General features: G+C 42.8%; 2 protein-coding genes across 9 annotated transcripts in view; one reads left to right on the forward strand and one right to left on the reverse strand.

Moving 5' to 3' along the window:
- The window catches only part of bcl9 (BCL9 transcription coactivator), a 31572-nt gene extending 14397 nt beyond the window's left edge, over positions 1-17175 (forward strand). For all 4 annotated transcript variants that reach the window (XM_039817486.1, XM_039817487.1, XM_039817488.1 and 1 more), the window contains exons 3-10: positions 4129-4605; positions 8365-8678; positions 9601-9708; positions 9855-10041; positions 10922-11018; positions 11129-13325; positions 14310-14579; positions 14736-17175. In XM_039817486.1, the coding sequence (XP_039673420.1) occupies positions 4319-4605; positions 8365-8678; positions 9601-9708; positions 9855-10041; positions 10922-11018; positions 11129-13325; positions 14310-14579; positions 14736-15775 (4500 nt within the window). In that variant the 5' untranslated portion in view covers positions 4129-4318 and the 3' untranslated portion in view covers positions 15776-17175. The remainder of the gene's footprint in view (positions 1-4128; positions 4606-8364; positions 8679-9600; positions 9709-9854; positions 10042-10921; positions 11019-11128; positions 13326-14309; positions 14580-14735) is intronic.
- Positions 17176-19327: 2152 nt separating this feature from the next.
- Positions 19328-25896, reverse strand: acp6 (acid phosphatase 6, lysophosphatidic). 5 transcript variants are annotated; one of them, XM_039817493.1, is made up of 11 exons: positions 25727-25896; positions 24263-24488; positions 24011-24139; positions 22672-22802; positions 22414-22493; positions 22235-22322; positions 21930-22062; positions 20983-21083; positions 20778-20870; positions 20518-20683; positions 19328-20425 (listed from the first exon to the last, which is right to left on the reverse strand). In XM_039817493.1, exons 2-11 carry the CDS (start codon positions 24479-24481, stop codon positions 20291-20293), a joined length of 1275 nt encoding a protein of 424 aa, XP_039673427.1. In that variant the 5' UTR covers positions 24482-24488; positions 25727-25896; the 3' UTR covers positions 19328-20290. The 5 variants fall into 5 exon arrangements, with proteins under 5 accessions (XP_039673427.1, XP_039673426.1, XP_039673425.1 ...); XM_039817492.1 differs by having other exon boundaries at positions 24263-24483; positions 25699-25896; XM_039817491.1 differs by having other exon boundaries at positions 25699-25895.
- Positions 25897-26955: the final 1059 nt, after the last annotated feature.

A 26955-nucleotide genomic window follows, 5' to 3' on the forward strand; every position in this document is an offset into this window, starting at 1 on the left:
GAGTCAAATCACAAGTTCAGCAATCAATCATCCCATTGCTTCTCTGAAGAGCCCCCACTCCTGTGTCATTTTTTTTTTTATATTTGGAGGTTAGTCTTTTCAGTGTAATTTGGATACACAAGGCTCCTCTGTGCTTCCCCCTCTCTGTCCCTGTGGAGAACCCAGCCTCTGCTCGTGTGCAGTAGTAATCTGTGGGACCTGATAGTTGTAAATCACTTCTCCTGTCGACCAGCGAGAGACGAGTGTTGCTGCTGTAGCAGGAGTCTGCGTATTTGTCTGGTGTCCCCCCAAAAAAAAAAAGAAAACGCTCCCCCTCCTTCTCCCCAGGGGAACTCTGGAGCCAGTTACAATGTTGAGTGTTTTTGGAAGAGCTCCTAAATATTTTCAGGATGACAATGTAATCTGACTGACTGGGCCGCTCTCTTGAACAGGATTCTCATGCAATTCTCATGCTCAACACACACAAACAGAAACACACAGTGGTTAATTTGGACAACAAAACTACCTCTCCCACTACACCACCACACTTCAATGTTTGCTATGGTTACAATTTTGTGCTGGTATTTATAAAGTTGGTAAAATGTTGGGGAGGGGTTTGACTCCTGTACACTTTTTCCTGCTTCTAGCGTTACATCCAATGTTACATGATTGCTGGATATACCAAACTAACTTTTCTTCACTTTCCTGGAGCACGAGCAGATAGCATTCAGGAACATCGCAAATATTGTATAAGTTTGCAACTTTCACCCCTTGTAACTTATTACGTTAATACCGCCGTTTAAAAAAATAAATAAATCATACGCCTATTACCAGGGTACCTGTAACGTTACGTCTATAATAGTGCTGTCAAACGATTAAAATATTTAATCGCGATTAATCGCATTAATGTAATAGTTGACAAATTTTTATCTATTCTAAATGTCTCTTGATTTCTTTTTGTCCCTTTTTTATTTATTTTTTTCTCATTTTAATGCTCTTATCAACATGGAAAAGTGGATCGGCTTGCTTTGTGCTTTTGTCGCCTGGCTTTGACGAGGGGGGAGGAGAATTTGCATCAGCTGTGTGCTTGGCCATTAAGTGGTATTTCAGACTGGACATGCTGCGATAATAGCTCAGTTCACAACGACAAAACACACACATCACTTTGGTCTTGTCAGTGGAACCATATGGCAACTTTTTAAAAGTAAACTTTCCATTCAGAATCTTATTGCCATCCATTTTGGCGTCTCATGCTCGCCCTCCACTCAAAACGTAACGTTAGCCTACTACTCTTTGGCCGGCTGGCAAGCCCAAACAAGTGTGTGGCGTGCCTGCTGTTTTGTTTCCGGTCTAGCTAGATCCGGTGTGGTGTTGTAGTTTTTCTAACGTTACTAGTTGTTGCAACAGCATGTGAAAAAAACTACAAAGTTTGCTAGGCCACAAAGAACTGATCTCGCGATTAAAAAAATTGACGCAGTTAAAATGGGTTTGCGTTAACGCGTTTAACTGACAGCCCTAGTCTATAACCTATATCTCCCTCACAAAAAACGATATTTATTACAGCCAATTAGATTACTACAATAACCATACATTTCTTGATGGGGGAACAAACTTCGACACAGCACCGAATACTTTAATGTATTCAACAGTCTTTCCCCTAGGTTGACTGCAGCAATTTTTCAAAAATGTTGACAAAGCTCTGTACAGCATCGGGGGGGTTCAACGGCTTTGACTTTGACTGTTTTGCGTTACCCGATTTATGCTTTCCTGGAGCAACAGCGGATTGCTTACGTGGACATCGCACGAGAGACGAGACTAGACAACGGTGCTGTCCTTAAACTGTGGTGATATCATACAATATTGTTGACGAAAAAGACAACACTACAGTGTTTTCTCTCTTTACACACACACACACACACACACACACACACACACACACACACACACACACACACACACAGGAGCTAAATGTGAGATTGTCTCTGTAGGCTACTCGCTCTGTTTCTGGTGGTTGATTAACACAGATATGTGCTGACTAGCTCTCATAACGAGCCGGGTGGGTAGCGCACTACCATGAGTCCATGAGGCAACTGTCTGATTACTCCACATTTTAATTATGATATTTTGTGACTATTATCTGAATCTGCCACATTCTCTGTCAGGTAAATATAGTAGCACAATGTCTTCCTCTGATGTAGAAGTAGCCTACACTGTAAGTCAGTAGTAGGGTATACAGGGGAGTTGCATATTAAGTAGGGGTGGTATGGACAAAAAATATCTCGATATTTTTGACGATAACGATAATTAGACAATATCCTTTAAAAATGTGTTTTTAAAAGTCTGAGTTACTTAATCACTGATGATAATAATGGGCACAATGCTGAATGAAAACAGTTCTTATTTATTTTCTTTAAAATGTAAGTATTCAAGTAAAAACAATTCAAAGACCTAAAATACTAATTGAACTAGTGTAGGAACATTAAACTCTGAGTAAACATTCAGTTGTACACCTCTGCTGTAATGTAAATTGTGCAGCATACAAGCAAGATGAAATCATAATAATAAACCAAGGGCTCTGTTCTGTAACATATTGCACACAACCATGTCCTTATTGGAAGCAGTCCTGGAGCTGGGATAGGGCAGTGTCAGGCCAGCTTTTGATAGTTCTTCTACTTGGCTGTATAGTGCTTCTGACCGGGATGTATGCTGGGATCAGGAGTAAGTTGGATGTGACCTGACTGGCCCAGGTGAGGGAGAGGTGCAGTTCTGTATGCTTTCTTGATGTTAGAGTATACATGGTCTAGTGTGTTCTTCCCTCTAGTAACACAATCTACATGCTGGAAAAAGCTGGGGAGTACAGACTTTAAGGACGCCTTGTAAAAGTCCCCTGCTACAATATTTATCCCCTCTGGGTGAACGCGCTGCAGTTTGTTCCCTATGATTAGCAGTGAGCTAAACTTGTGCTAACGTTAGCGTCGGGGGCTATGTAGACGGCAGTGTGCTGTATATTACCGACAGGGCTTCCGGGTCAGGTGAGCAGTGCTGGGCAACGACCCTGCAGCTGGTACACCATTCATTATGCACAAAAATGCAGTCCTCCGCCTGTGGTCTTGCTGGAGTTTTTGTTTTGATCCTGCCGGTAGCTAGCTTGGCCTGCTAGATGCCGACAACAATCCCCGTAGTGCCCGGTCTGGCTATGTCCTCCAGGATGTTATGAGCCGCCTGGAAGGCTCTCATAACGGCTGTGTTGTATCGTAGTCCTGTATTGATTTGTTCAGTGTGGCTGTACTTGTTTAAATATACACCGACAGGAGAGCTAGCCGCTGCACAATCGCGTGCCGCCATCATTGTTAGTGAATGTGTAGCGTTCCAATGCGTGTTTTGAAGTGTTTTTTCCTAAGTAATTGAAATACTCGGTAATGCCAATTTGCACATCGTTAACACAACAATGACGATATTATCGTAGCCGATATATATCGCCCACCCCTAAAAGTGGGTTGGGGTCCTTCTGTAAGTAATGTTGGGGTAGGCTACAATTTGGTTTTGGAGAATTCTACAACCAGCAATACCACAGGCCAAGCAATCAGCCTGTTCCAAACATCGGGCACTGTATTAGTAGCATCAAAGACTTACCTGACTGATGTTGGATTTTGTTTTTAGGCCAATATCATTATTGATATTTATTAAGGTCCAAACTGATGATATATGAGCTAATGGTCATCTTTTTAAATGAACAACCAAAAAAAATAATTAATTTTAATAAGGATTACTTGATTTCATTTTTGAAAGTTTTGAGTTGTGCTCTCCATTGAACCCAAACACACATTCATATATACTATGGAAATAACATAAAAAATGGTTCTTCTGTTCTATTGAAGTGTCCCAGTAATTAATGTTATGATTAGCACCTGTGCTTTCGCTACTGCAACATGTCAAAATGCGATTCCATTCCCGCTGACATGAATTAAAGCTGACCAAAGCCACTGTGAAAGAGAAAATGAACTTTAAACAACCACCTTTTCAAGCCGACACAAGTATATTGATACTATAAAGATTTTGGGAGGAGTGTCACTTAAAGTTGGTTCAGACTGTGGTTCTCTTTCCCAGTTTTGTTAACCGTTCTTTTTCCTCTCTTTTCTCTCTCAACAGTGTGCCCAAGGGCCGTTGAAAGCCCCCTTGGGGGAGTTTCATAAATACACACTGAACAAGAAAAGACTCCTGGACTATTGTTATTGTTTTTACACACACTTACACACACACACACACACACACACACACACACACACACACACACACACACGTGCGCACACACACTCATACAGACAAGGACATAGAGAGAATGTTGGAGGTCCAAGAGGAGAGGCCAGCGGCGGCAGGTACAGCAGCGACACATTTCAATAAGAAGGAGCGAGGGAAGAAAGAGCGAGAGGAGGCCAAGGACGGTCGGGGAAACCTCTCAAACATCGGGAATCCTGTTCCTGGCTCCAGGAACGTGCGCACAAAAGCGGCGCTCACACACACCGGCAGTCCTCACCAACTCATCACTTCCCCCTGTTCCGTAGTCCTGGGAGCCCCATCAATGCACTCCAATAGGCTAAAGAACTCCCCGTCCACCAACACGCAGAGGTGAGTGGACTCACGCTGACCACCTTTGGGTGTAGTGCTGTGATGTAATAATAAGCAAGCACTGGTTTGTGTGTTTATAAGCGTGTGAGATCCTGATGATTGTTTTAACAGCCTAATCAGCCAAACGCTGATCTAAATGTTGATTAAAATTATGCATTTAATCCAGACTTTTCTATGAACAGCAGCACAACTGCACGGCAAGCAGAAGTACAATTTGAACTGCACCATGTTAAACAGATGGTTTTATGGCTGCAAAGCATTGTAGTCATCGGTGACACTAAATCACGTTTTTATCCTAGGCGTTGTTTTTATGTACTACTAACAGCTGATGAATGAAATACTCTCATCAATAACATATTTAACAGGCTTTACTGAGAAAGCAAAAGCTTCTGTCCAGTACATAAACCTGTTTCAAGTAATTAAAAAAAACATCTCACATTATCAGAAATGAATAAACATTAGCTGTCAATATTTTTTAACAGTTGGGAAGAGAGAAGAAACACAAACACTCAACCCTCTGTTCGAAATAGAATGAAGTGGGAAAAAAAACGGTCTTGCTGTAAAAACCGAAACACTGAGGCTACTTGTAATGTATGTAATGTATGTATATATATATATATATATATATATATATATTATATATATATAATGTGTGTGTGTGTTGTGCCGTTCAGCCAAGTACAGATGCCAAGTTAAGCAGTCTTTTGGCTGGTACGATTAGTTGCAGAGTTATTAGTGCATCCATTATCCCAGTGTTTGGTATGTTGTGAAATTTTCATATCTTGCCAGTTGCAAGGTACATCATTTGCTGAGTTTTGAATTTTGAAAAAAGCTGATCAGGAGTAAGTCTAGAGAAAACTACAGCCAAAGCCCTATTGTAGCAGTTCTTCTGTTATACTTATTAATCCCTTTGGGGAAATGTGACTTTAAGTAAAGTGAACAATAATTTCAAAAGCCAGTAGTCCGTGGCTGAAGGCTTTATATTACCTAACATGCACGTATTTTGATGTCGGGGGGCAATCAGACCTGGAGAAAACCCATGTACATTTGAGGAGAGCATGCAATCTCCACACACAAAGGTCTAAGGCTTGGACCTTATTGTTTTAAAGGCGCTGACACACCAACCCGATTATCGGCCGTCGGACAGTCTGGCGAGGTCAGTGACTCGGGTCTGTTTGGTGTGTTCCGTGCCGTCGTCAGTCGGAGGAGCCGTCGGCGTTCATTTGGGCCCATTTGACTTGTTGAATTACTTATGATATGATATACTTATTTTCGTAACAATCAAGTATCAAAAACTGAGGAGGATACGCTGTTGGATGCTGTCCTCCTCCTACTCTTTCTCCAATGCCTAACGAATCTATCTCATTCTCTCCCTGACCCTGTCTTTCTGCTTAAGCAGCACTGGTTGTAGCCTGAAAATATTGTAAACAACTTAATAACATAAGTATAAGGATTGAAGCAGCAAACATTCAGTGTAAGGGTAAAAAAAAAAAATTACATAACATTATTTATAATAAGTTTATCTGAGTCACAGCTTTTTGACCTCGACACCCCAACTGCATTTTACCGCAAACTTGCGACTAGTTAACTTTCTAAAGCGGGCACAATCGCTTGTTTGCTAAGAGTCGGGTCGGGACTCCAACATTAACACACTGACAACATTGCATTCAGAATATAAAATATTTTTATAGTACTTTTTAATGTGTGATTGTGTAAAGGTGTTCACGAGATACCAACCTTTCGTGAACTTGTGAATTTCGCCAGCCGTCTTCTCTCGTGTGTGTGTGTGTGTGTGTGTGTGTGTGTGTGTGTGTGTGTGTGTGTGTGTGTGTGTGTGTGTGTGTGTGTGTGTGTGTGTGTGTGTGTGTGTGTGTGTGTGTGTGTGTGTGTGTGTGTGTGTGTGTGTGTGTGTGTGTGTGTGTCCTATGTGAGAGAGACGCGAGTGACGGAGAAGAGCAGGGAAAGGAAATGCAGCTGAACGAATACGCTGCGTGTTTTAAATAGCGTTTCAAAATCATAACGAAACGCAATATGTGGCCGGTGTTGATTGTGTGGCGCACCGCCACAAATTAGTCTATGTGTGGGAAACACTGAGATGAGCGTGACTAGAGTCTCTCAAAATCTGACGAAAATCTTTTAAACTGACCTTTGTCGATCTAAAATGAAGACAGATTCAGCAACTGCATGGCCTATTTCAAGCTTAAAAAGTTTTCAGAAATGCGTTTCGATGAACTATTTTCATAAAATACGAGATTGTATTCTGAATCAGCCGCCATTAAGGTCGGTTTTGAAATTCGGGAGAAGCCAGACCCATGTAAAGCGTTCATCCAATCAGCTGCCGGTTTTCATTGTTTTGGGTGACAATACAGATTAGATTTAGTATTACGTCTCGCGCACGCGCAGAACGTACGCTCAAGTATGCTTCGGTGTGTTCCAAGTAGGACTGTGCAATTAATCGAAATTTAATCGTGATTATGATTTCTGCTCCCAATGATCACAAAAACAGAATAATCGAGAAAAACAATTTAGCTCATTACGTTTTGCAAGTAAACTCTTATCTTCTCTTGTGTTCTGAATGAAAAAATTAAGTTTAAATAGGAAAAGTATTAAGGCAAATTTCACAGTTGTATGTGTTTTTTTAACTGTGGATTTATTTAACTTTTTCCACTGTTTTTTAAGTTCAATTATTGCAATATCTTTCCAGAAGTCAACGTGTAATCGTGTTAAATTATGGTGATTTCAACATTGACCAGAATAATCGTGATTATATTTTTTCCATAATCGAGCAGCCCTAGTTCCAAGGTACTTTTTTTGACCAACTCGCGGAGGCAGTCAGTCCGACTGCCTTTTCTGCCGATGGTTGGCCGTCGTGTTGGTGTGTCAGAGCCTTAAGGAGTCAGTGCTAGCTATTGTGCAGCTATGGCAATTAGCGTTACCAAACGTATGATCTTTAGTAAATACTGAGTCTTGATTGATACAAACCTGAGCATGTCACTTTGGACTTACCTGTGTTGTTGAGAGAGCAAGTGTATGTCAGGTGTAATGCAGTTTTGAGATCAGCGCCTCCGCTCCATTCTTTTCTTTTACCTGAGAGGTCTTGATGCATGATCCAGAGCTGTTCTAGGGTCAGGGAGTACACAGAGGTTGGAAGTTTTCCCTGCTGACTCATGGTTCTGGAGCTTCTGGAAACAGCTGTCTGGACTGCCAAAATTCGGGCTTTTCCTTTTTTTTTTTCTACTAGCTGTGTGTCTGTGTGAATGTACATGCTAGGCTGCGGCTTTACTTTTTGGACATGTTGGCATTTGTTTCGTGCTACTTGTACGTGTGTGTGTGTGTGTGTGTGTGTGTGTGTGTGTGTGTGTGTGTGTGTGTGTGTGTGTGTGTGTGTGTGTGTGTGTGTGTGTGTGTGTGTGTGTGTGTGTGTGTGTGTGAGAGAGTGCGAGAGAGATTAGGGTGTGGTAAGGGAGTTCTCTGCCAATTGTCCTGCTTGCCTGAACTGCTCTCATAACTAGTAAGCAGCAGTCGTTTGTAGATGGCCTGTGTATGATCTGTTCCTTCGGGTTTAACTGTGCACAAGGAATTCCTAATACCAATAACCTATTATTGAGTTCATAGACAACCATACCAGAACCCATAATTACATTATGTCTAACGGTTGCAAAGGAAAAAAAGAGGGCAAAAAGATCAATCACATTTCACTATTGGTCTTCTCTCTATTAATTATGCCTGTGATCTTTTTCTCTCTCCTCTGTCTGTCAGCCCTAAACCTAAGACGGAGGCCATGGTACGCTCACCTCCCGTCACGTCCCCCTCTACTGCCACCCAGATGGACTCTAAAATGCCCAATCAGGGTAAACCAGGGAGCACTGGAAGCCAATCACAGCCCTCACCCTGCGACCCCAAGACCCTGGGCTCCAAAGGGGCTCAGAATGTGGCAGGGGGCATGGGGCTGAAGAATGGCCAGGGCCTCACCTCTGGCCCAAGCTCCAAGGTTAAAGTCAAAAGGGAGAGAAGCACCTCAGTTGAGTCGTTTGAGCAGCCCGAGATTGGCACACCCACTAGTGAGGAAAAAGGTAAGAACCACAGTAGCCGGTACTCATTATTATCCAACCATCTAATGTCCAGCAGGAAGCTGGGATCAGAAATAGTTCTTGTGTAGTGCTACAGTCAGATGATAAAACCGATGTTGACAAAGTTTCCTTTTGGAGACATCATACGAAGTTGGGGGGAAAAAATTAATAAATTGCAATATGTTTAAAATCGCAATAATATAATATCGTATCGTGACACAAGTATTGTGATAATATCTTATCGTGAGGCCTCTGGTGATTCCCATCCCTATAGTCAGTCAGTTTAAATCTCTGAGACTTTAAATTATTTTAAATGTTTTTTATTCTCACCAGAATAATTACATAGTTGAACTAAGGTAGGTGGGCAAGGTTAATCAGTTTGTTAGTAGCTGGGCTTTCATACTTTGTTGCCAAACCTACATGTGTGGTTAAGTCTGCTTTGAACTGTTCAAGATAGATAGAATATCCACAGTGCTTAAACCGTGTCATGTCTGCAGTGCTTCAGTTGTGTTGTTGCTATGCATCTGGTAATACTACACATATAATTTCCTGTAGAGACAGTTTATCAGATCTATTCAGCACTGATTAAGGGGGAAATGGCACAAATTCTTCCTAATTATAGTCCATAGTTGGTTTGTTGTGTTCCTTTTATCCTGTACCACTGCATTACTTTATTAAAAGTCCTGTACATGTAGTTATTTTCTCTTCGTCTAGAGAAGGCAACAGTTGGACATCTTGAAAAATATACTTTGTAGTCTTGTTGTCACTCGCACATATAAACCAAAGCCAACTCTTGTGTGTGTGTGTGTGTGTGTGTGTGTGTGTGTGTGTGTGTGTGTGTGTGTGTGTGTGTGTGTGTGTGTGTGTGTGTGTGTGTGTGTGTGTGTGTGTGTGTGTGTGTGTGTGTGTGTGTGCGCGTGTGCAGACAGCAGCAGGGTAAAGAGGATGTGTGTAGCAGAGAGGAGGCAGCCGTACAGTGGAGCTGACTGGTGCTCTGGAGGAGAAAGTGACGAAGATGACAAAGGATTCTTCAGTAAGTGTGTTAACGTGTGCATCCAAGCATGCATAGCAGTCCCTCCGCTGATCAGCTTGACTTATGACAGCTCCTTAGTAGAACTACTTTACCCATAGGCCTGTGCTGGTCATAAAGTCATGGTCTTTCCTATTGTCTCCTTGTAGACTGTAACTCCAGTGACGTGAAGCCCCAGGACTCCATCACACATTCTACCTCCAATGCCGGACTCAGTCGCTCATCCACACCCTCCCACAATACACTGGGAGGCCAGGGTTCCACAACAGAACCTGCTAGTGGCCAGAAACCAGGCACAAAACTCGTTTATGTCTTCACCACGGAGATGGCCAACAAGTAAGGAAGCTGAGAGTTACCATTTGTATCTATCGCGGCTAGTATCTTCCATACAATTGTAGCTCAGAAACGGCCCTCTCTAGCCATAATTTGCCATTCAAAACCTCAATTTCTTTAGTGCCCATATTGTACATGTATGTCTAGTGTTAGCACTGTAGTTATTAGTTTTTACAGTTAAAGTGTATCTCTACAAATTTGGAATATGAATGTGTTTAGACAGGCTAATTAAATCATCATCATCTCAGTACTTAAACCCTTTTTTACATAAGCAAAACACACCCACAGTGAAACCCTTTGTGGAATTGCAGTTCAAAATTAAATGGAATTACTAACAATGTCAATTGCCTAAAGTATATCTCTGTGCCCCTGTCATCATTGGTTGTTTGTTTGTGTGTATGGCACTAAGATACTTTCTTCCCACCCCTTCTCTTCCTTCCCCCAACGTTCCCAGTTATAGCCTAAGTCCATTTTGTGTGTATCTGCACAAGCATGTGTGTTTCTCAGTAGGAACATACACTTAGATTAACACTCTGTTGGGAATTAGAGATCAAAGGTGTGTGTGTGTGTGTGTGTGTGTGTGTGTGTGTGTGTGTGTGTGTGTGTGTGTGTGTGTGTGTGTGTGTGTGTGTGTGTGTGTGTGTGTGTGTGTGTGTGTGTGTGTGTGTGTGTGTGTGTGTGTGTGTGTGTGTGTGTGTGTGTGTGTGATAGTTAGCTTAGTCTGTTGACCTTGATTTTACCTTCATGGTCCCATCTAGTACTCATTCATCTAGCTCACCGTCTCCCAGATGGATGGATGGATGGACGGACAGACAGACACACACACACACAAATGTATTGTGTCTGATGACTGATATCTGACTGTCTGCCTTCTTGTCCTCAGGGCAGCTGATGCAGTTCTAACTGGTCATACAGAAAACATCATTGCCTTCCACATGAAAAACATCTCCAACAGCAAGGACAAAGCTCACCTCCTCCTGGTAAAGATACACACAGGCTCTTTATAACGCACACATATATGCCTTCATACACCAACATCTTGCACAGGAGTGTCATAACTTAATCCTATTTCTGTCACTCTCTGTTAAAGAACAATGCAGCAAGCACCCTCCGAAATGACACCAAGCCTCCCCAGCAACCCCCGTCCCATGCCCAAGATCAGAGCCACCAGCCTGGATCCAAACCGTCCTTACCTGGCATGGCAGAGCCGGCCCCACCCCAGCCAAACCAAGGGAGCCAATCAGGTGTTCTTCCGCAGGAAGGGTCATCTTCTGCAGGCATGGAATCCAAAAATCTTCCCAGCAGTAGCCCCAGTAACGCTACAGCTCCAGTTGACCAGGCCCCCGTCACCCAACCTGAGGCAGGCCTCAACCCTCCAACAGCAGGTGAAGGAGGGCAGGGTGGAGGCTCTGGTGGAGCGGGTCTGACACCCCAGCAGCAGCAACAACAGCAGCAGCTGGCCCAGGAGCTGTTGAACATGGAGGCCAACACAGAGGGTCTGTCCCAAGAACAGTTGGAGCATCGGCAACGCTCCCTGCAGACATTGCGAGATATTCAGCGCATGCTTTTCCCTGATGACCGTGATGCCCCACCAGCTGGGCCCCCACCGTCCCATGGTGGTCCCCATGATGGAGGCCCTGATGGTGCACCCCGTAGGTCTGAGCAAGGCCCCCTACAAGCTATGATGGCGCAGTCTCAGAGCCTCGGACCACCAGGTGGGCCAGGAGGACCTCGTCCACAAGGTCCACCCTTTGGCCCACCCCATGGTCCACCCCATGGTCCCAGGGATATGCCCCCGTTTCCACAAGATGAAATGGGTGCACACATGGGGGGTCCAGGGGGCTGTGGAGATGGAGATCAGATGACACCAGAACAGGTGGCTTGGCTGAAGCTACAGCAGGAGTTTTATGAAGAGAAAAGGAAGAAGCAAGAAATGCAACACCGGCCACTTCCTCCAGACATGATGATGCACCCCCATGGTCCACGTGGCATGATGCGAGGCCCCCCGCCTCCCTACCAGATGGGCCCAGGAGAGATGTGGGGAGGACCAGGTGGTCCACCAGAGCACTACCAGGAGCGCATGAGCATGGGCCCTGGCCCTGGCCCCAGGGGTATGCCCCCACATATGCAGAGGATGCCTGGCTTCTCTGGTATGATGAATCCTGAGATGGAGGGACCTCCAAGGCCTGGAATGGGCTGGCCTGACGACATGCCTCCCCGGATGGGAGATGCACGAGGCTTCCCCGGAGGACCTGGGGGAATGTTTGCTGGTCCAGGGGGTCGTGGTGAGCGTTTCCCAAATCCTCAGTCAGTCCAAGAAGCAATGTTCCACCAAGGCATGGGTGGAGAGAAGGGCATCCCTCCAGGGATGATGATGGACATGCAAAGGATGATGGGACACCAAAGAGGTGGAATGGAACCTGGTAATGGCATGGGCATGTTTCCCAGAATGCCCGGTGATGGTCCTATGAGTCCATCCTCTAGGCTCCAGGGAATGGGGGGAAGGGAAATGGGGCCTGAGTTTGGCATGGGGCCTGGCCCTGGGCCAGGACCTCATATGCACCCTGCCAAGCTACGAGATCCCTCCATGAATATGAGTCCTGACGAGATCATGAGAATGAGAGGAGGTGGAGGACCTCCAATGGAGAACATGGGTCCACAAGGCCGGCCCATGCAGGGCCCTCCCTTCCCTGAGCAGACACAGCCAGGAGACTTTCCTATGGGGCCTGGGCGACCCTTCCCAGGGGGTCCTGGAGGAATGAGGGGTCCACATGTAGACCAAGCCTTTGGCCCAGAGCACAGATCTACACCAACAGGAGGTAATGGCCGTATTAACCACCTCCCCCCTGCTGGTGGCCCTTCACAAGGTCAGAGGGGCCGCAAGCCAGCAGACCTAAATGTCCAAGCAGGAGGGGGGAACTCTCCCAGTATCAACCCACTTAAGTCTCCTCCTCTGAGGCAAGTGCAGTCCCCCATGATGGGCTCTCCCTCTGGAAACCTTAAATCCCCTCAGACACCGTCCCAGCTGGCTGGAATGCTTACTGGTCCCACGGGCCCCAGTGCCCCTCCACCTCCTCCATCCTCAGCACCAATGAAATCCCCCCACTCCATGATGGGATCAGCTGGTGCCTCTCCTGTTCATATGAGGTCTCCTTCTCTTCCTAACCCCTCTCCAGGATGGGCATCCTCACCAAAACCACCCATGCAGAGTCCTGGAGTACCACCTCAGGGTGGCAAGCCTCCCCTCAGCATCACCTCGCCAAACATGATGGGGAGCATGGAGCAAGGTATAACAGTCTCTTTCTTCCATTTTCTGTGTTAAGCAGCACCTCTGTCCCTTCTTATCCTTTCAATATTTAACCTATTTGTGCCGGATCACAATCAAGTATTTGGCATCTATGAACTCGTACTTGAATACAAAACGTAAAAGACCTTTAATAAAAACGTTAGCATTTTTCCAAATCTTAAAAAAACAAAACACACACACACACTTTGACTATTGATAAAAGTGTGAATTTTTTTTATTTAAATTTTTTTATGTGATCTAAAAAAAGAACATTTGTACTGTACAATGTGCCCAAATATTGTCCCTACCAGATTTCAAACTGGAGACCAGTTAGCATTTTCCTTATCACACTGAATATAGTCTTTGGGCACAAATGGGTTAATTCCACATCTTTTTTCCATTTCCATTATTAGGATGTCTTTTGTTAATGGTTTGGTGTTGAATTTGATTTGTATTGCATTTTAGTCACTGATCTCAGTGATTGTTAATATAACATGTAAAATATCTGCCCCTTTTATATCAAATGTAAAATATTAGATTAGATTAAACTTTATTGTCATTTTGCAGTGTATAAGTACAAAGACAGCGAAATGCAGTTTGCGTCCAACCAGAAGTGCAAAAAAAGCCAGGTGGTGCATAGGCAGGACAAGAAATATATTCCAGTGTTATCTGCCCCTTTTAGTCCTTTGAAATTGAAATTAGTCTACAAAACTAAAAAAATGTAAATAATATACATGTGGAGGTTATTTATCAAGTGCATCTCTCACTTATTCAAGTTAACACATCTGTATGAGGGGTGGGGTTGGGTGGGTTATGGTCCAGTGGCTCCCTCTTGTGGCCACAGAATTTAGATCTCCCAATAGCACACACTATTGCTACATATCATCACAGATAAAAACAATCTGCCAGAAAAGGAAAAGTCCCAACTGCTAAGATTGATCATCTCTTTGTTATCTCCTCTCTTTTTCATCGTGCCGTCCTCTAGGTGGTAACGGCCCTCCCTCAGCCCCTCCTTCATCAGGGGCTCCATCTGGCTCCATGTCCCTCCCAGGCAACGTCCCGTCTGGCAGTCCGTACAACATACCCCCTGAGCCAACTCTATCCCAGAACCCTCTCTCCATCATGATGTCACGCATGTCCAAGTTTGCAATGCCCAGCTCCACCCCACTCTACCATGATGCCATAAAGACGGTTGCCAGCTCTGATGACGACTCACCCCCGGCTCGCTCCCCTAACCTGCCGTCAGTGAACAATGGTAAGATATCTAATATTTACTTGTTTTACTTGTTTGTAATTTAGTTTATTTCAATTACACCCACCTTGGGTCATATTTATATTAATACACGTTAGATCTGCTTCCTGAGTGCATGTACTGAATACATAATCACTTCCTTTTGGCTTGCATATACAGGCATGGCAATGAATCACCAAGGCAATCCACGTATGATGGGACCCGGAAACGCCGGACCCATGTCTGCCCTCAGCCCTCTGGGTATGAATCCAATGGGATCCCAGCCCCTCTCCCATGGTATGCCCCCACAGATGCCTTCTCCCAATACCCCTAACATGGGCCCCGGCATGATGCCTCATGGCATGATGATACCACCAAATCCTCAAGACCCTGGTATGGGAAACCCCCAAATGATGCCCCAGGGACGCATGGGTTATCCTCACCGAAGCCAGCCGTACCCCCTCACCCAGTCCCCTTCCCAGCAGGGCCCTTTCTCCCCGCACAATGGTCCTGGTCCCCAAGGTTTCCCTGGCCATCCTATGGGCTTCCAGGGAGAAGGAGGACCTATGGGAGGACGGATGGGGAACATGCCTCATGGAGGAGGGGGTGATGGGGTTATGTGCAAGCCCAATACCCCCGGAGGGCCAGAGTTTAACAACATGCAAGGTGGATTCAGTGACGCAGACCTTCATGAGGTGATGCGACCGGGAGCATCTGGCATTCCTGAGTTTGACCTGTCCAGGATAATCCCATCAGAAAAGCCCAGCCAGACTCTGTCTTACTTCCCCCGAGGTGGGGGAGACAACCCTGGAGGAAAACCACCCCACCCCTCTGGCTTCCCCATGCAGGGCATGATGGGCGATGGACCACCGAGGATGGGGATGTCCATGCATGGGATGGGGGGGATGCCAGGGGGGCCTGGCGGGGGAATGGGCCCCCAAGACATGCCAATGGGCAACCCTGGCCACAACTCTATGCGGCCACCAGGATTCATGGGCCAAGGCATGATGGGCCCCCAGCACCGGATGATGTCTCCTGGGGGTCCGGGAGGGATGATGCAGGGGAGACAAATGGCTCACCCAGGCCCTGGTGGCTCACCTAATATGATGATGTCACTGCAGGGCATGGGCGGCCCCCCACAGCAGACAATGATGATGGGGGGTCAGATGAGGCCACGTGACATGGACATGGGGTTCAGTCCGGGCCCTGGAATGTTCTAATCCAACAGATACCTTGTATGTAGGATGTTCTTGGACAATACACAAAGATGGAGTAAAGGTGACGGTGTGTGGAGAATGTTCAGAAAACTCTGATGGACTCAAGCAAAGGACGTATAATACAAGAGAGGATGTACCCAGAAATGAACAGAATGGAGTTAACCAGTCACCTAGTAATGTCCTGTGGGAACTTTTCCAATGGAGACTCAGACAGGCCCAGATTGGAGTACTTTTGCCACAAGAACATTTCATTTTGACTCATGAACTTCAGAATGTATGGGATTGTTGTGCATAAATTTCGCAAAACTGTTCTTGTGTTGTTTTTTTTGAATATCTGACTATAAAGATGACTTTCAACATCAAAGAGGACTCAACCTAACTCAAAGTCAGCGTGGAGATACTACAGTATATGTCTACTTTTTTTCAACAAAAAAAACAAATTTGTCATGAAAGTGGTATGGAACAAGAGAAAGGAATAAGAATTTGTGCTTTGTGAAGACTTTAGTGGAACTCCATCTTGTCTCTCGCTCCATTGTTTTGACTGTTTCTGTACAGTATATACGTGTGAGAGTGTGCGTGCTTGACGGACTGTATGTTTGTGTGGTATGTATGTATGTGTCTGTATGTATAGGCATTCTATCAGTGACCTCTCAACTCCTCTTACCCAACTTTAATTGGGGGAGAGGAATGCCCCCTAAAAATACTGTACTGTTTACCATTTGTGGGCTATTCGAATTTTAGTCTATTTTAATTTCCTTTGTAACTCCAGTGTATAACAAACCAAACTATGACCTCATTAAGATAATAGTATTATTAAAAAAGCACAAACATGGACCGTCTGCAGAAAGCGTCTTTTTTCTCTATTTTTACCATTAAGAGCAACACATTGTGTGTGTGAGGATCCTGGCAGCTTTGCAGCACAATGATAATCCCCTGTCCATTTCAAGTTGTCGATGACATTTGATTTGGTGCTCCAAAACTTTCAGGACTCAACTTTCGCCAGCGTGAATAATACTGCTAGTACCCAGATGTGCTATGTGTGTTCTTCTTGTTCCTGTTGTGTTCCTGTTTGTTTTGACTCTTGTTGACTCTGGGTAATAATCATTCCCACAGCAATAATCCCCCCCAATGGTCATCAGAATGGGACAGGCTGAATGCCACAGCAGGTATGCCAGGTATTCTAGAACTAGAGCTAGGTAGATCTGGTAAAATTTTGTAAGGCAGGTGTGGTGTCCAGAGTGAGACACGCAGAAATGTAAACACGTACTGCTTACCATCCAGTTGACTTCCTCTCTTTTCTCTATTGTATAAGCTTGTCATGTGTTTCTCCATTGGCTTTGGTGCAGAATAGCCTACCAGGGCTGTGGTGATGGACTACAAATAAAAGATATTGTTTTGGTATATACATGTTGTCTATGGAATGTGTGTGTGTGTGTGTGTGCATGTATGGGTCCACGTGGCTCTTGACTATTCACCATTTAGTCAGTTATGTGGACCAGGTGGTGTCTTTGTCATTCGACACGTCAAACTAGAACAAATGAACTAGAACAAAGAGAGCAAGTCATACAGAAAAGCAGCCATGCCAATTTGACATTTTATCAGGAGGTACTTGGACAAAGCTACTTTTAGAGGACACCACACTTCCAAAATAGATGCAACCATGTTGATGCAGTTGAACTCTAACACACTAGTTGTGCTTTACTAACCTGGATTTCACTTAGCTGGTAGGAATAGTACAGAGCCCCATATGTTTCACTAGCCAAAGAAAAGCAACTTAAACACTGATCAAAATCTTTATTCATGACTCACCAATCCAAACCTTTATATTTTAAGCAGCAGGTCATGGGGAAACTCCCGCTCTAATGTACAATGCCTGTTATTGTAACAGTCTATATAATGGGTGTGTATCCATTAATACATTATAATGTGGTCTGATGGTACCAACAAGAAGGTAACCTAATGTTTCACTCTTAATACAAACTAGCATAATTATTCAATGTCTGCATATGCATAGCATGGTTATGAAGACATTTACCTATGCACTAATGTCCCTTAACACACAACTAATCCCCAAAGTAAGATACAGTACATGAACTGCTTAGCATTCCCTTAAGGAATAAAGTGATTAAATATGAAAGATTTGATTGTGAACAACTAAATTGACAGAATAATTGCATCAGCAATCAGATACTGGCATTGGTCAAGCTTTAAAATATACAGAGGCTTGCAAAAGTATACCCCTTGAACTTTTCCACATTTTGTCACGTTACAACCACAAACTTATTTTATTGGGATTTTATGTGATAGACCAACACAAAGTGGCACATAATTTTGAAGTGGTAGGAAAATGATACATGGTTTAATTATTTTTTTTTTACAAATAAACTGAAAAGTGTGGCATGCAAAAGTATTCAGCCCCCCTGAGTCAATGCTTTGTAGAACCACCTTTTGCTGCAATTACAGCTGCAAGTCTTTTAGGGTATGTCTCTACCAGCTTTGTACATCTAGAGATTGAAATTTCTGCCCATTCTTGTTTGCAAAATAGCTCAAGCTCAGTCAGATTGGATGGAAAGCATCTGTGAACAGCAATTTTCAAGTCTTGCCAGAGATTCTCAATTAGACTTAGGTCTGGACTTTGACTGGGCCAGTCTAACACATGAATAGGTTTTGATCTAAACCATTCCATTGTAGCTCTGGCTGTATGTTTAGGGTCGTTGTCCTGCTGGAAGGTGAACCTCCGCCCCAGTCTCAAGTCTTTTGCATACTCTAAACAGGTTTTCTTCTAAGATTGCCATGTATTTGGCTCCATCCATCTTCCCATCAACTCTGACCAGCTTCCCTGTCCCTGCTGAAGAAAAGCTCCCCTGCATTTCCCCCCCACCATGAGCTTCCCCCACTACCATGGCGGTTTCACCATGGCTCTCATCTCGTAGACCCATTATCACTATACCTCCACCAGGTTTGCTGTACGTTCTCCACGTGGCTTGGTCGCAAACTGCAAACGGGACTTTTACGTGCTTGGTTTTGGCAATGGCTATTCTTCTTGCCACTCTTCCGAAAGACCGATTGATCGTGTTATTAGTACTATAATAACTAATAGTTGTCCTGTGGACAGATTCTCCCACCTGAGCTGTGGATCTCTGTAGCTCCTCCAGAGTTACCACGGGCATGTGGGCTGCTTCTCTGATCAATGCTCTCCTTGCCCGGCCTGTCAGTTTAGGTTGACGGCCATGTCTTGGTAGGTTTGCAGTTGTGCCATGCTCTTTCCATTTTCAGATGATGGATTGAACAGCGCTCCGTGAGATGTTCAAAGCTTGGGATATTTTTTTTATAACCTAACCCTGCTTTAAACTTCATCGCTGACCTGTCTGGTATGTTCCTTGGGCTTCATGATGCAGTTTGTTCACTCTAACAAACCTCTGAGGCCTTCGCAGAACAGCTGGATTTATACTGAGATTAGATTACACAAAGGTGGACTCTATTTACTAAACCTGAAATAAGTCACCTAACCTGGATTTTATTTAGGTCTATCAGAGTAAAGGGGGGGCTGAATACTTTTGCACGCCACACTTTTCAGTTGTTTATTTGTAAAAAAAAAAAAGTGAAAACCATGTATCATTTTCCTTCCACTTCACAATTATGTGCCGCTTTGTGTTGGTCTATCACATACAATCCCAATGAAAGACTTTTACATTTGTGGTTGCAACATGACAAAATGTGGAAAAGTTCAAGGGGTATGAATACTTTTGCAAGCCTCTGTACATATTTCAGTGTAACAATAAATTGCAAGTAAAAAGGCTGATAACACTGTATTTTTCTTTTAAACAAATCCCAGAGAGAGAAAAACCATCCTATAAACAAGTATCACCTGTGTAGGCAACCCTGATATAGTTTATTCCTCTGTGCCCTATACCTCTACTATTGTCTAAAAACTATTATACACATACAGGAGTATGTTACTTCATTGCAATGGACATGGGCACTGTAGTTTATTTTGAGTCAATCATACGTATTGTCCTTGTGCAGCAAATACTTACAAGAACACCACATTTCTACCAATCTACAGCTGAAAATAGTTCCCAACATTTGCACCATTTACTCAAATTTAAAACTAGTGTCCAGCTATTTTAGCAAATTACTTAGACTTTGAAAAATGGAGGCATGTATTTGTATCTTCTAAAGATTTATGACTTGAGAGGGGGCAGACTTAGTTGGTTGTAGTCTTTTTGGGGTTTGTTGACAAATTATTCTGCACTTAAACTTGTCAATATACCATAACACTTAATCTACCTGATTGGAACATTTTACTGCCATGGATACATGGAAATCAGGAATTATGAAATTGAAAGTCTGAAAAAGGTGGCTGTAATCCAGGACTCCCAAGAAAGTTTCCCCTGATGATGGTAGCTGGATGGAGTGAGAACGGAGGATGTAAAAAAAAAAAAAAAAAAGATGCATGGTAACTGCTGTCTGAGTGTAACGTCACTGGTAGCACTGTGCTGAGCTGTGAAAGTTCGTTCAGGGCTCGGTCAAGCCCTCTGTGCTGTTACAAAGATCGTGGTAGAGTTCAGAGCTCAGGGAGTACGCTGAGAGGACTTGTTTGAACTCCTCCAGAGGGCAGTAGACTCCACTACAACCTGGTATAAGTTGATCCTACAGAAAGACAAGCAGCTTAGAGTAAAACACAAGGGGAAGAAAATGCAACAGCTTAGCAAATAAACATAAGACACATTGTCGCCCCCTACCTCGCCTACGTATGACACTTTAACAAAGGACCTGTTGGTCTGCCGGTGTTGGTGCAGCTCCAGAGTGATATCGGCAGCATATGGTGGCCATCTCTTGTCAAAAATCCCCAGAGACATCAGACAGGGTATCAAAGTAGTGTCATGTGCAGAGTACAAAAACAACTTCCTGTTTGAGAGAGGATTGTAACAGTAAACCATTTAAAAGACCAAACACAATCAAGTTCGTGCAACAAATGGGCGACCATCTAGAGATGTCAAACCTTTTGGGCTCTGACGACATGTCCCCTAGTTTCTCCTCAATGTTGGCTAACAATGTCTGCAGGAGGGGTCCCACACACAGCTGCAAGTTCTTCCTGTCAAAAACAGAGCAAAAAAAATTAAAGGTGGCCTCTTAAACTCTAAACAAATGGGCTACATCAAATCGGAGATTGGTCTACTATTGCTGCTGACTTTGTTGAATCTAACCTGTTGCTGGGTTCATACACGTGGCAGATCATGTCCACAGCTCTCTGTTCCACTTTATTCCTCCAGGTGTCCAGCACTGATGGACAGGGCAGGCCGTGCGTCTGTTAATGTGCAGAGACTCGACACAGTCAGTATCAGCTCTGCTGTTGAGCAATACAAACCTCAAAAAGGAACTTACAACACCTTGTTTTCCAGAAACCTTGTTTTTCATTGTTTCCCCATTTTTCCCTTCAGTTATTTTCCAAAATAGTTTATATTGTGGGCAACTTACAGTAGAGAGGGTGTAGATTTTAAAAGTGACAGTAAAATCTACCAGTAGCTTTATTTTCTGTTTATGTGGATTTTAGATGTATTGACTCAGAAATGTGCTGATTTAATTTTTCTGTTAGTTTGAATTAGTTGTAACTGATGGATCCGAACATAATCAGGCAGATTGTTAGGTAGGGCTTCAGTATTTGGCTTTGGATGGTGAGGGAAAAAAAATAATTATCAGCAAATACAGAAAAGGCCAAAAAATCTTGTGGTGGCCCCAGTGTGCACATTTACAGTGAAAGATGAATTATTTAATTTCATTATTTCAGTTATTTGAAAAAATAAAATTGCCCCTCTAAAGTCGGATATATGCAATTGGAATAATGACTTTTTAGTCGTTCATCCAGTAATGAATTTCTTTCACTGACTGAATAAGAAATCATTTTAAAATATCTTCAATTACGGCCATGAGTAAATATTGTCAATGTTTAGACTCAAACCATGCAGTTATTTTAGCTTGTTAAAATCTCTAGAAACCTGATGAACTCTGTTGTGGAGTTTCACCTTACATAACTAGCAGCTTGCTGGGTAGCTGCTTCAAGCCAGGCCAAGTCTTCATAATAATCATATGTATTCTGATAGCTTGTGGTGAGACCTAATAAAAAGTCATATGAATCATGATGCAGCGGTGTCACCTCTCTGGCAACCATGTCGTCCCTAATGAGGATGAAGTCAATGTGCTGGTGAGCGGCAATGCCCAACGCGCTCTGGATGCTCTGCAGATCTGCTGCAATGTCTGGCAGAGTGGACGACTCTGCCCAGCGGTGGCTGCACAGAACACACACAGTGTCAGCCTCAAAACACAGACACACCATGACAACCTGTCCGAGGCATCGCAACTGTGCTAATCACTTTGCACAACACGTTATTGTAGATTCCAGTTTTGGGTAGCTAGTGCATAGGATGTTTGAGGCCTGGTATGAAAATATACCCTACGTACCTGGCAAGGAGTTTGAGCAGCTTGCATCCATGGTAGTTAGGATACAGGATTTCAGATTCTGCCTCCGTTGTTAATATAGGCACAATTTCTTTGAGTAGGACAGAGAATTATAAAAAACAGATTTGATGAGATCCAGAATAAAACAAATAACATCATGCACACGTGGATTTCTACCCTACCTTTTTGTTTTTGCTCAAACAGCCCTGCTACCAGGCACTTGGCAGATTCAATGGTCCTTACAATGTTAGTGGAGCGCACACTAAATATGACGAGAAAAAAATAAATAAATAAAGGTCATGGAAGGCAGCCAACTTCAAAATAATTAAGCATTTAGGCTGATATGTTTCGTACTACGCTCATAACCACAATGTATCAAAACTGTAGCGTGCAGGATAATGTTTGTGTTCTTGCTACCCTTCACAATTTGCAACACTTACTAGACCTCGGCTGGGCTAAAGGTTGAGCTAAGGAAAGGAATCTCCTCAATGTATCTCTTCCTCAGCTTCTTGCCCAGCTCATACAGCTGCTGCATGCCCACTGTGGTCAGCTGACCGGGGAACGTGCCACCCTGCCAAGTGACACAAACAGGATCAGCTTTTACTCAAAGATGTGAGCCTAACAAACACAACCTGCGATGGCGTGCAGGAGTCCAGAATGAATGTGGTTCATCGATGGCAGGAGTCCACACTGTCCGATTTAGCTTTCTATGCTAAATCCAGTGCAGTAAAACTCTTTAGCAGAGCAGCACAGGAAACTATTTCTATGGACACACTGGCTGGCAAACATATAGAACTGGGAAACTCTGCACACAGTTCAGTGGCATTACAGTGAGGAGTTGAATAAATGAATCTGCTTTAATGTCATCTATAAAGGCTTTGTAATGAATCCTAGTGGCCACTAGAGGGAGAAAGGCTTCTGAATGCACAAGGTGCTTCACATCTATGAAGGGCAACAACATCCAAATATACGTATAGTCTATAAAAAGTATTTGATCCCAAATCAGCTGTGATTACACACAGGTGATCGTATTATATATATAAAACAACAGGCCTTTACCACAGCAGTGATAAACTTTTCAATTACTTGTTGCTTCACACATGCACTGCAAACCTGAAATTAGCAATTAGCAAGCAACAAGTGAGCGGGTTGACGATGTTTTATGCCGCACGCACAAAACCAGAAGAAAACAAACACCTCCTTCTGGTGAAGAAGGAGGGCGATTTACATGAAAAAGGCAACGAAAACGGCTAAATGGAGAGACAACGAGATTGGGGAACGTCTGTCGGTAAGGGCCGACACAGAAATGGTCAGAATAATTCAAGGAACAGCAAAAGGTTTGGTTGTTTATAACCAAATAATGATTGGCTCTGTGACGAGGTTCCGTCATGTCCTGTGTGCTGCACGCTCTACCCAGCGCCACCCCTAAATCAAACGGAATATTTCCAGTAAGTGAGAATGCATGTGACACGGACAATCTCCTGTTGTGTGCTACATGTGTAACTCCGGACTATGTCGGGACCAATTCCTCGGACATAGTCCGGAGATTATATGTGAAAACGCCGTAAGTAAACTGTGCCAGATTGCACAAGGCCCTGGCACATGCACACCTAAATTGAATGACACATTTCCAGTTGCTACAGGTCTAAATGTCCGCCATTCTCTCCCACAAAGCCTTTTACCAGGAACCAACTACACAAGTTACAGCATCTGAATTTGTTTCCATTTAGCTCTTTTCTTGTCTGACCGCACTCAACAGCACAAAGCACACATACTCACGTTTAGTATGTTTTGCCGATAGCTGTCTTCTACAGGAGCTGGGGGTCTGGGGCCACCATGAAGATCTGTCACTTCATAGTTGATGTGGGTGTGTGCCGGAGGCTCCAAGAGCGTTGGCACCCATTGGGCCTTTGACGAGAAAAATGTGCCCAGACAAGAATTGTTATTATATACAGATATTATGTGACACTTCATTTGTTTAACATACACAAGCACTAAACAAGTTGATTAAATACAGAAAAAGAGTTTTACCTCCATCACATCAGGTATTGACTTCAGTGGCGTTCGAGCGCCATGTCGGAATAGGACTTGGACCAGTTTAAGTTCATAATGAGAACTGGGATTTGTGTCAGCAGATGAGCAATTGGAACCAACCGGGTCCGGTTCAGTCTTCTTCTGTGACCACAGTAGTGAACCAAAAGCCATTGACATCGAACCTAAAACACCTGCTTTGGTCCAAAGAGTCCTCATGGCTGCGCTGGGAACAAAACAGACACATGGTTTTGGTGTCTGAATTAACTATACATGCATTAGGGTTAAGAGGAAGATTAAGAGAACTTTTTTATCATAATGACAGTAAAACAAATTATTTCCAGTAACAATCCATGTACAATAACCCTGTCACACAAACATACAGTTATTAACAATGTAAACAATATCATCACTGTCAAATACAAATCCTAATTAAGGCATTAAGATCTATTTCCAAAAGATGATTTTTTTTAAATTCCTCTTTTTACTCAACTTTAGTATGGGTAACACTTATGCTGAGCACTGTATCTGTGTGTGTAGGTAGGTGTATATTACATTATACTGTATATATTTCATATCCACCTATCTACACACACATACAGTGCTCAGCATAAGTGAATACACCCATACTAAAGTGGACCAAAAAAAAATGCCGTAATTAAAAAAATTCGGAAAAATCCAACCTTTAAGGACACCAATTTTCTAATCAACACTACACTACAAAAACAGCAACATATTCACATTTGAGGAGAACCTCCAGCATTTTTGCTTAACATAACTACATAAATGATAGCTAGCTACGTCAGTTATTAAAATTGATACAGAGAAATCCACTAACGTTCATCCTTTTAGCTTGGCGAGCTGCTTTTTTAAACTACTGATTCATCTACAGATTACTTTCTCTATTAATGCCAAAAAAAAAATATTTTATATATAACGTTAACTGTTTTAGCTTTAGTTTCAGCTACATTACTATGCATTTATGAACTAACCTGATAAACTGATAGAACTAAACTTCATGTCAAGTCCAACGATGTCAATTATGAAGATGCTGATGACTACTAACACTAGCTACTTCTATTTAAATGTTTCCTCACTCGTGAAATATATTAAGTTAATATGACCTAGTCGTGCCATAAAACTCCCAAATACTGTAAGATAAGGACTATTCACACTGATACGGATATCCTGAGCTAGCCAACAGACATTGCTTAACTCGTTTCACCCATGGTTTCACCACAAACTCGTTGATAAACGCTAGCTACATGAAGCACGTTAAGAAAACACCACTTGGCACAGTAGGGCTAACGTTAACTCTTTCAAAACTAGCTAACGTTAATTGCAACAGAACATGATAACATGAAGGTTGACCTCCGTCTTAACAGTAAACCTAATGCACCATGATGTAGCTAAATGACGTTAGCTAACTTACTTACTTTCTGAAACGAAGTCCTTTTAACTTACTTCTCTCGATAGAAAACACACAGCGTTCAGTAAATGATAAATTCACTTGTCATTCAGCAACTCTTGCCATCGCTTCAAGCCAAAGGACATGTCGGGAACTGTAGGGTAGCAAATACCACCCTACAACATAAGTAAATGTGATAGCTACGACAATATAACTACATTTCCCGACATCCACATCACAGGCTGATCTTTCTTCTTCTTCTTTGAAAAGATTTGCTGTAGAGGAGATGCCTCAAAGTGTGCTGCTGCTGCATATAGGAACTACCAAACAACACTGGATAGATTCCAGTGTTGTTTGTTATCCCAAGCAAATTAAGAGAAAATCTAATCTTGTAATTATTGATGACAAAATCACAATAAATCATCTACTATATATCCAGGGTCTGAATTAATTACTATTAATTAATTAATAATATTACTTGTTTTTACTATCTGCCACTGTGGCAGGCACATATTCATATATATATATATATATATATATATATATATATATATATATATATATATATATATATATATATATATATATATATATATATATATTAGAAATGTTATCTGCCACTTTTAAAATCTAGTGGGCCTATGCACTAAATGAAGGAATGACATATTATTTAGACATGTTGATGTAAAGAATTATATCATTCAATGTTCGACATATTTACACAAAAAACATGACATGCATGGTAAATTCCAGTGTTCAAAATAGCCTACCCTGTGGCTTTCTGGGGAGCCCTATTTTTCAGGGATAGAGTACTGTACACATGCACACGCATTCATGAATGCATTGCCTACGTGCAAAATATAGGCTACTTGGCTATCAATAGCCTACATTTCAATTCATACAGAGAATATTTAGCCTGGGACAACAAAGAAACAGAAAATTCACTATTGTAATGTTTTGAAGCAAGACCCAGGAATAGCAGGAACTTCACTTGGGTCTTGAGGAGCTGCCGTGTTTATTGATAGTCAAACTGAAATGTACACTGTTCAGGCTATATTATCAATGCCTTTTGCACTTTTGAATTGTAGGCTACTTTGTTTTTTATTCATACCTTTACTCCACAACATTCCAGAAGAAAATATTTATGTATTTTATTCCACTGTATTATTTTGACAGCCACGTTACTAGTTAGCCTATAGCCTATTACAGATTAACATTTCCAAAACATATTATAAGCTTATAAATTATTGTTGTTGTAAAAATAGTAAGTGATAGTCCAATATTG

This window comes from Perca fluviatilis, chromosome 12 (assembly GCF_010015445.1).
Source record: "Perca fluviatilis chromosome 12, GENO_Pfluv_1.0, whole genome shotgun sequence".
Classification (NCBI taxonomy): Eukaryota; Metazoa; Chordata; class Actinopteri; order Perciformes; family Percidae; genus Perca; species Perca fluviatilis.

Bases quoted from the DNA above. Each gene is read 5' to 3' on its own strand.
- acp6 (XM_039817490.1), bottom strand. From the start codon at position 25,282: ATGAAGTTTAGTTCTATCAGTTTATCAG. The intron at 24,484-25,254 runs GTTAGTTCATAA...TTCCCAGCGCAG, and splicing joins TAGTTCTATCAGTTTATCAG to CCATGAGGACTCTTTGGACC. The intron at 22,803-24,010 runs GTGAGTATGTGT...GTCACTTGGCAG, and splicing joins ATCGGCAAAACATACTAAAC to GGTGGCACGTTCCCCGGTCA.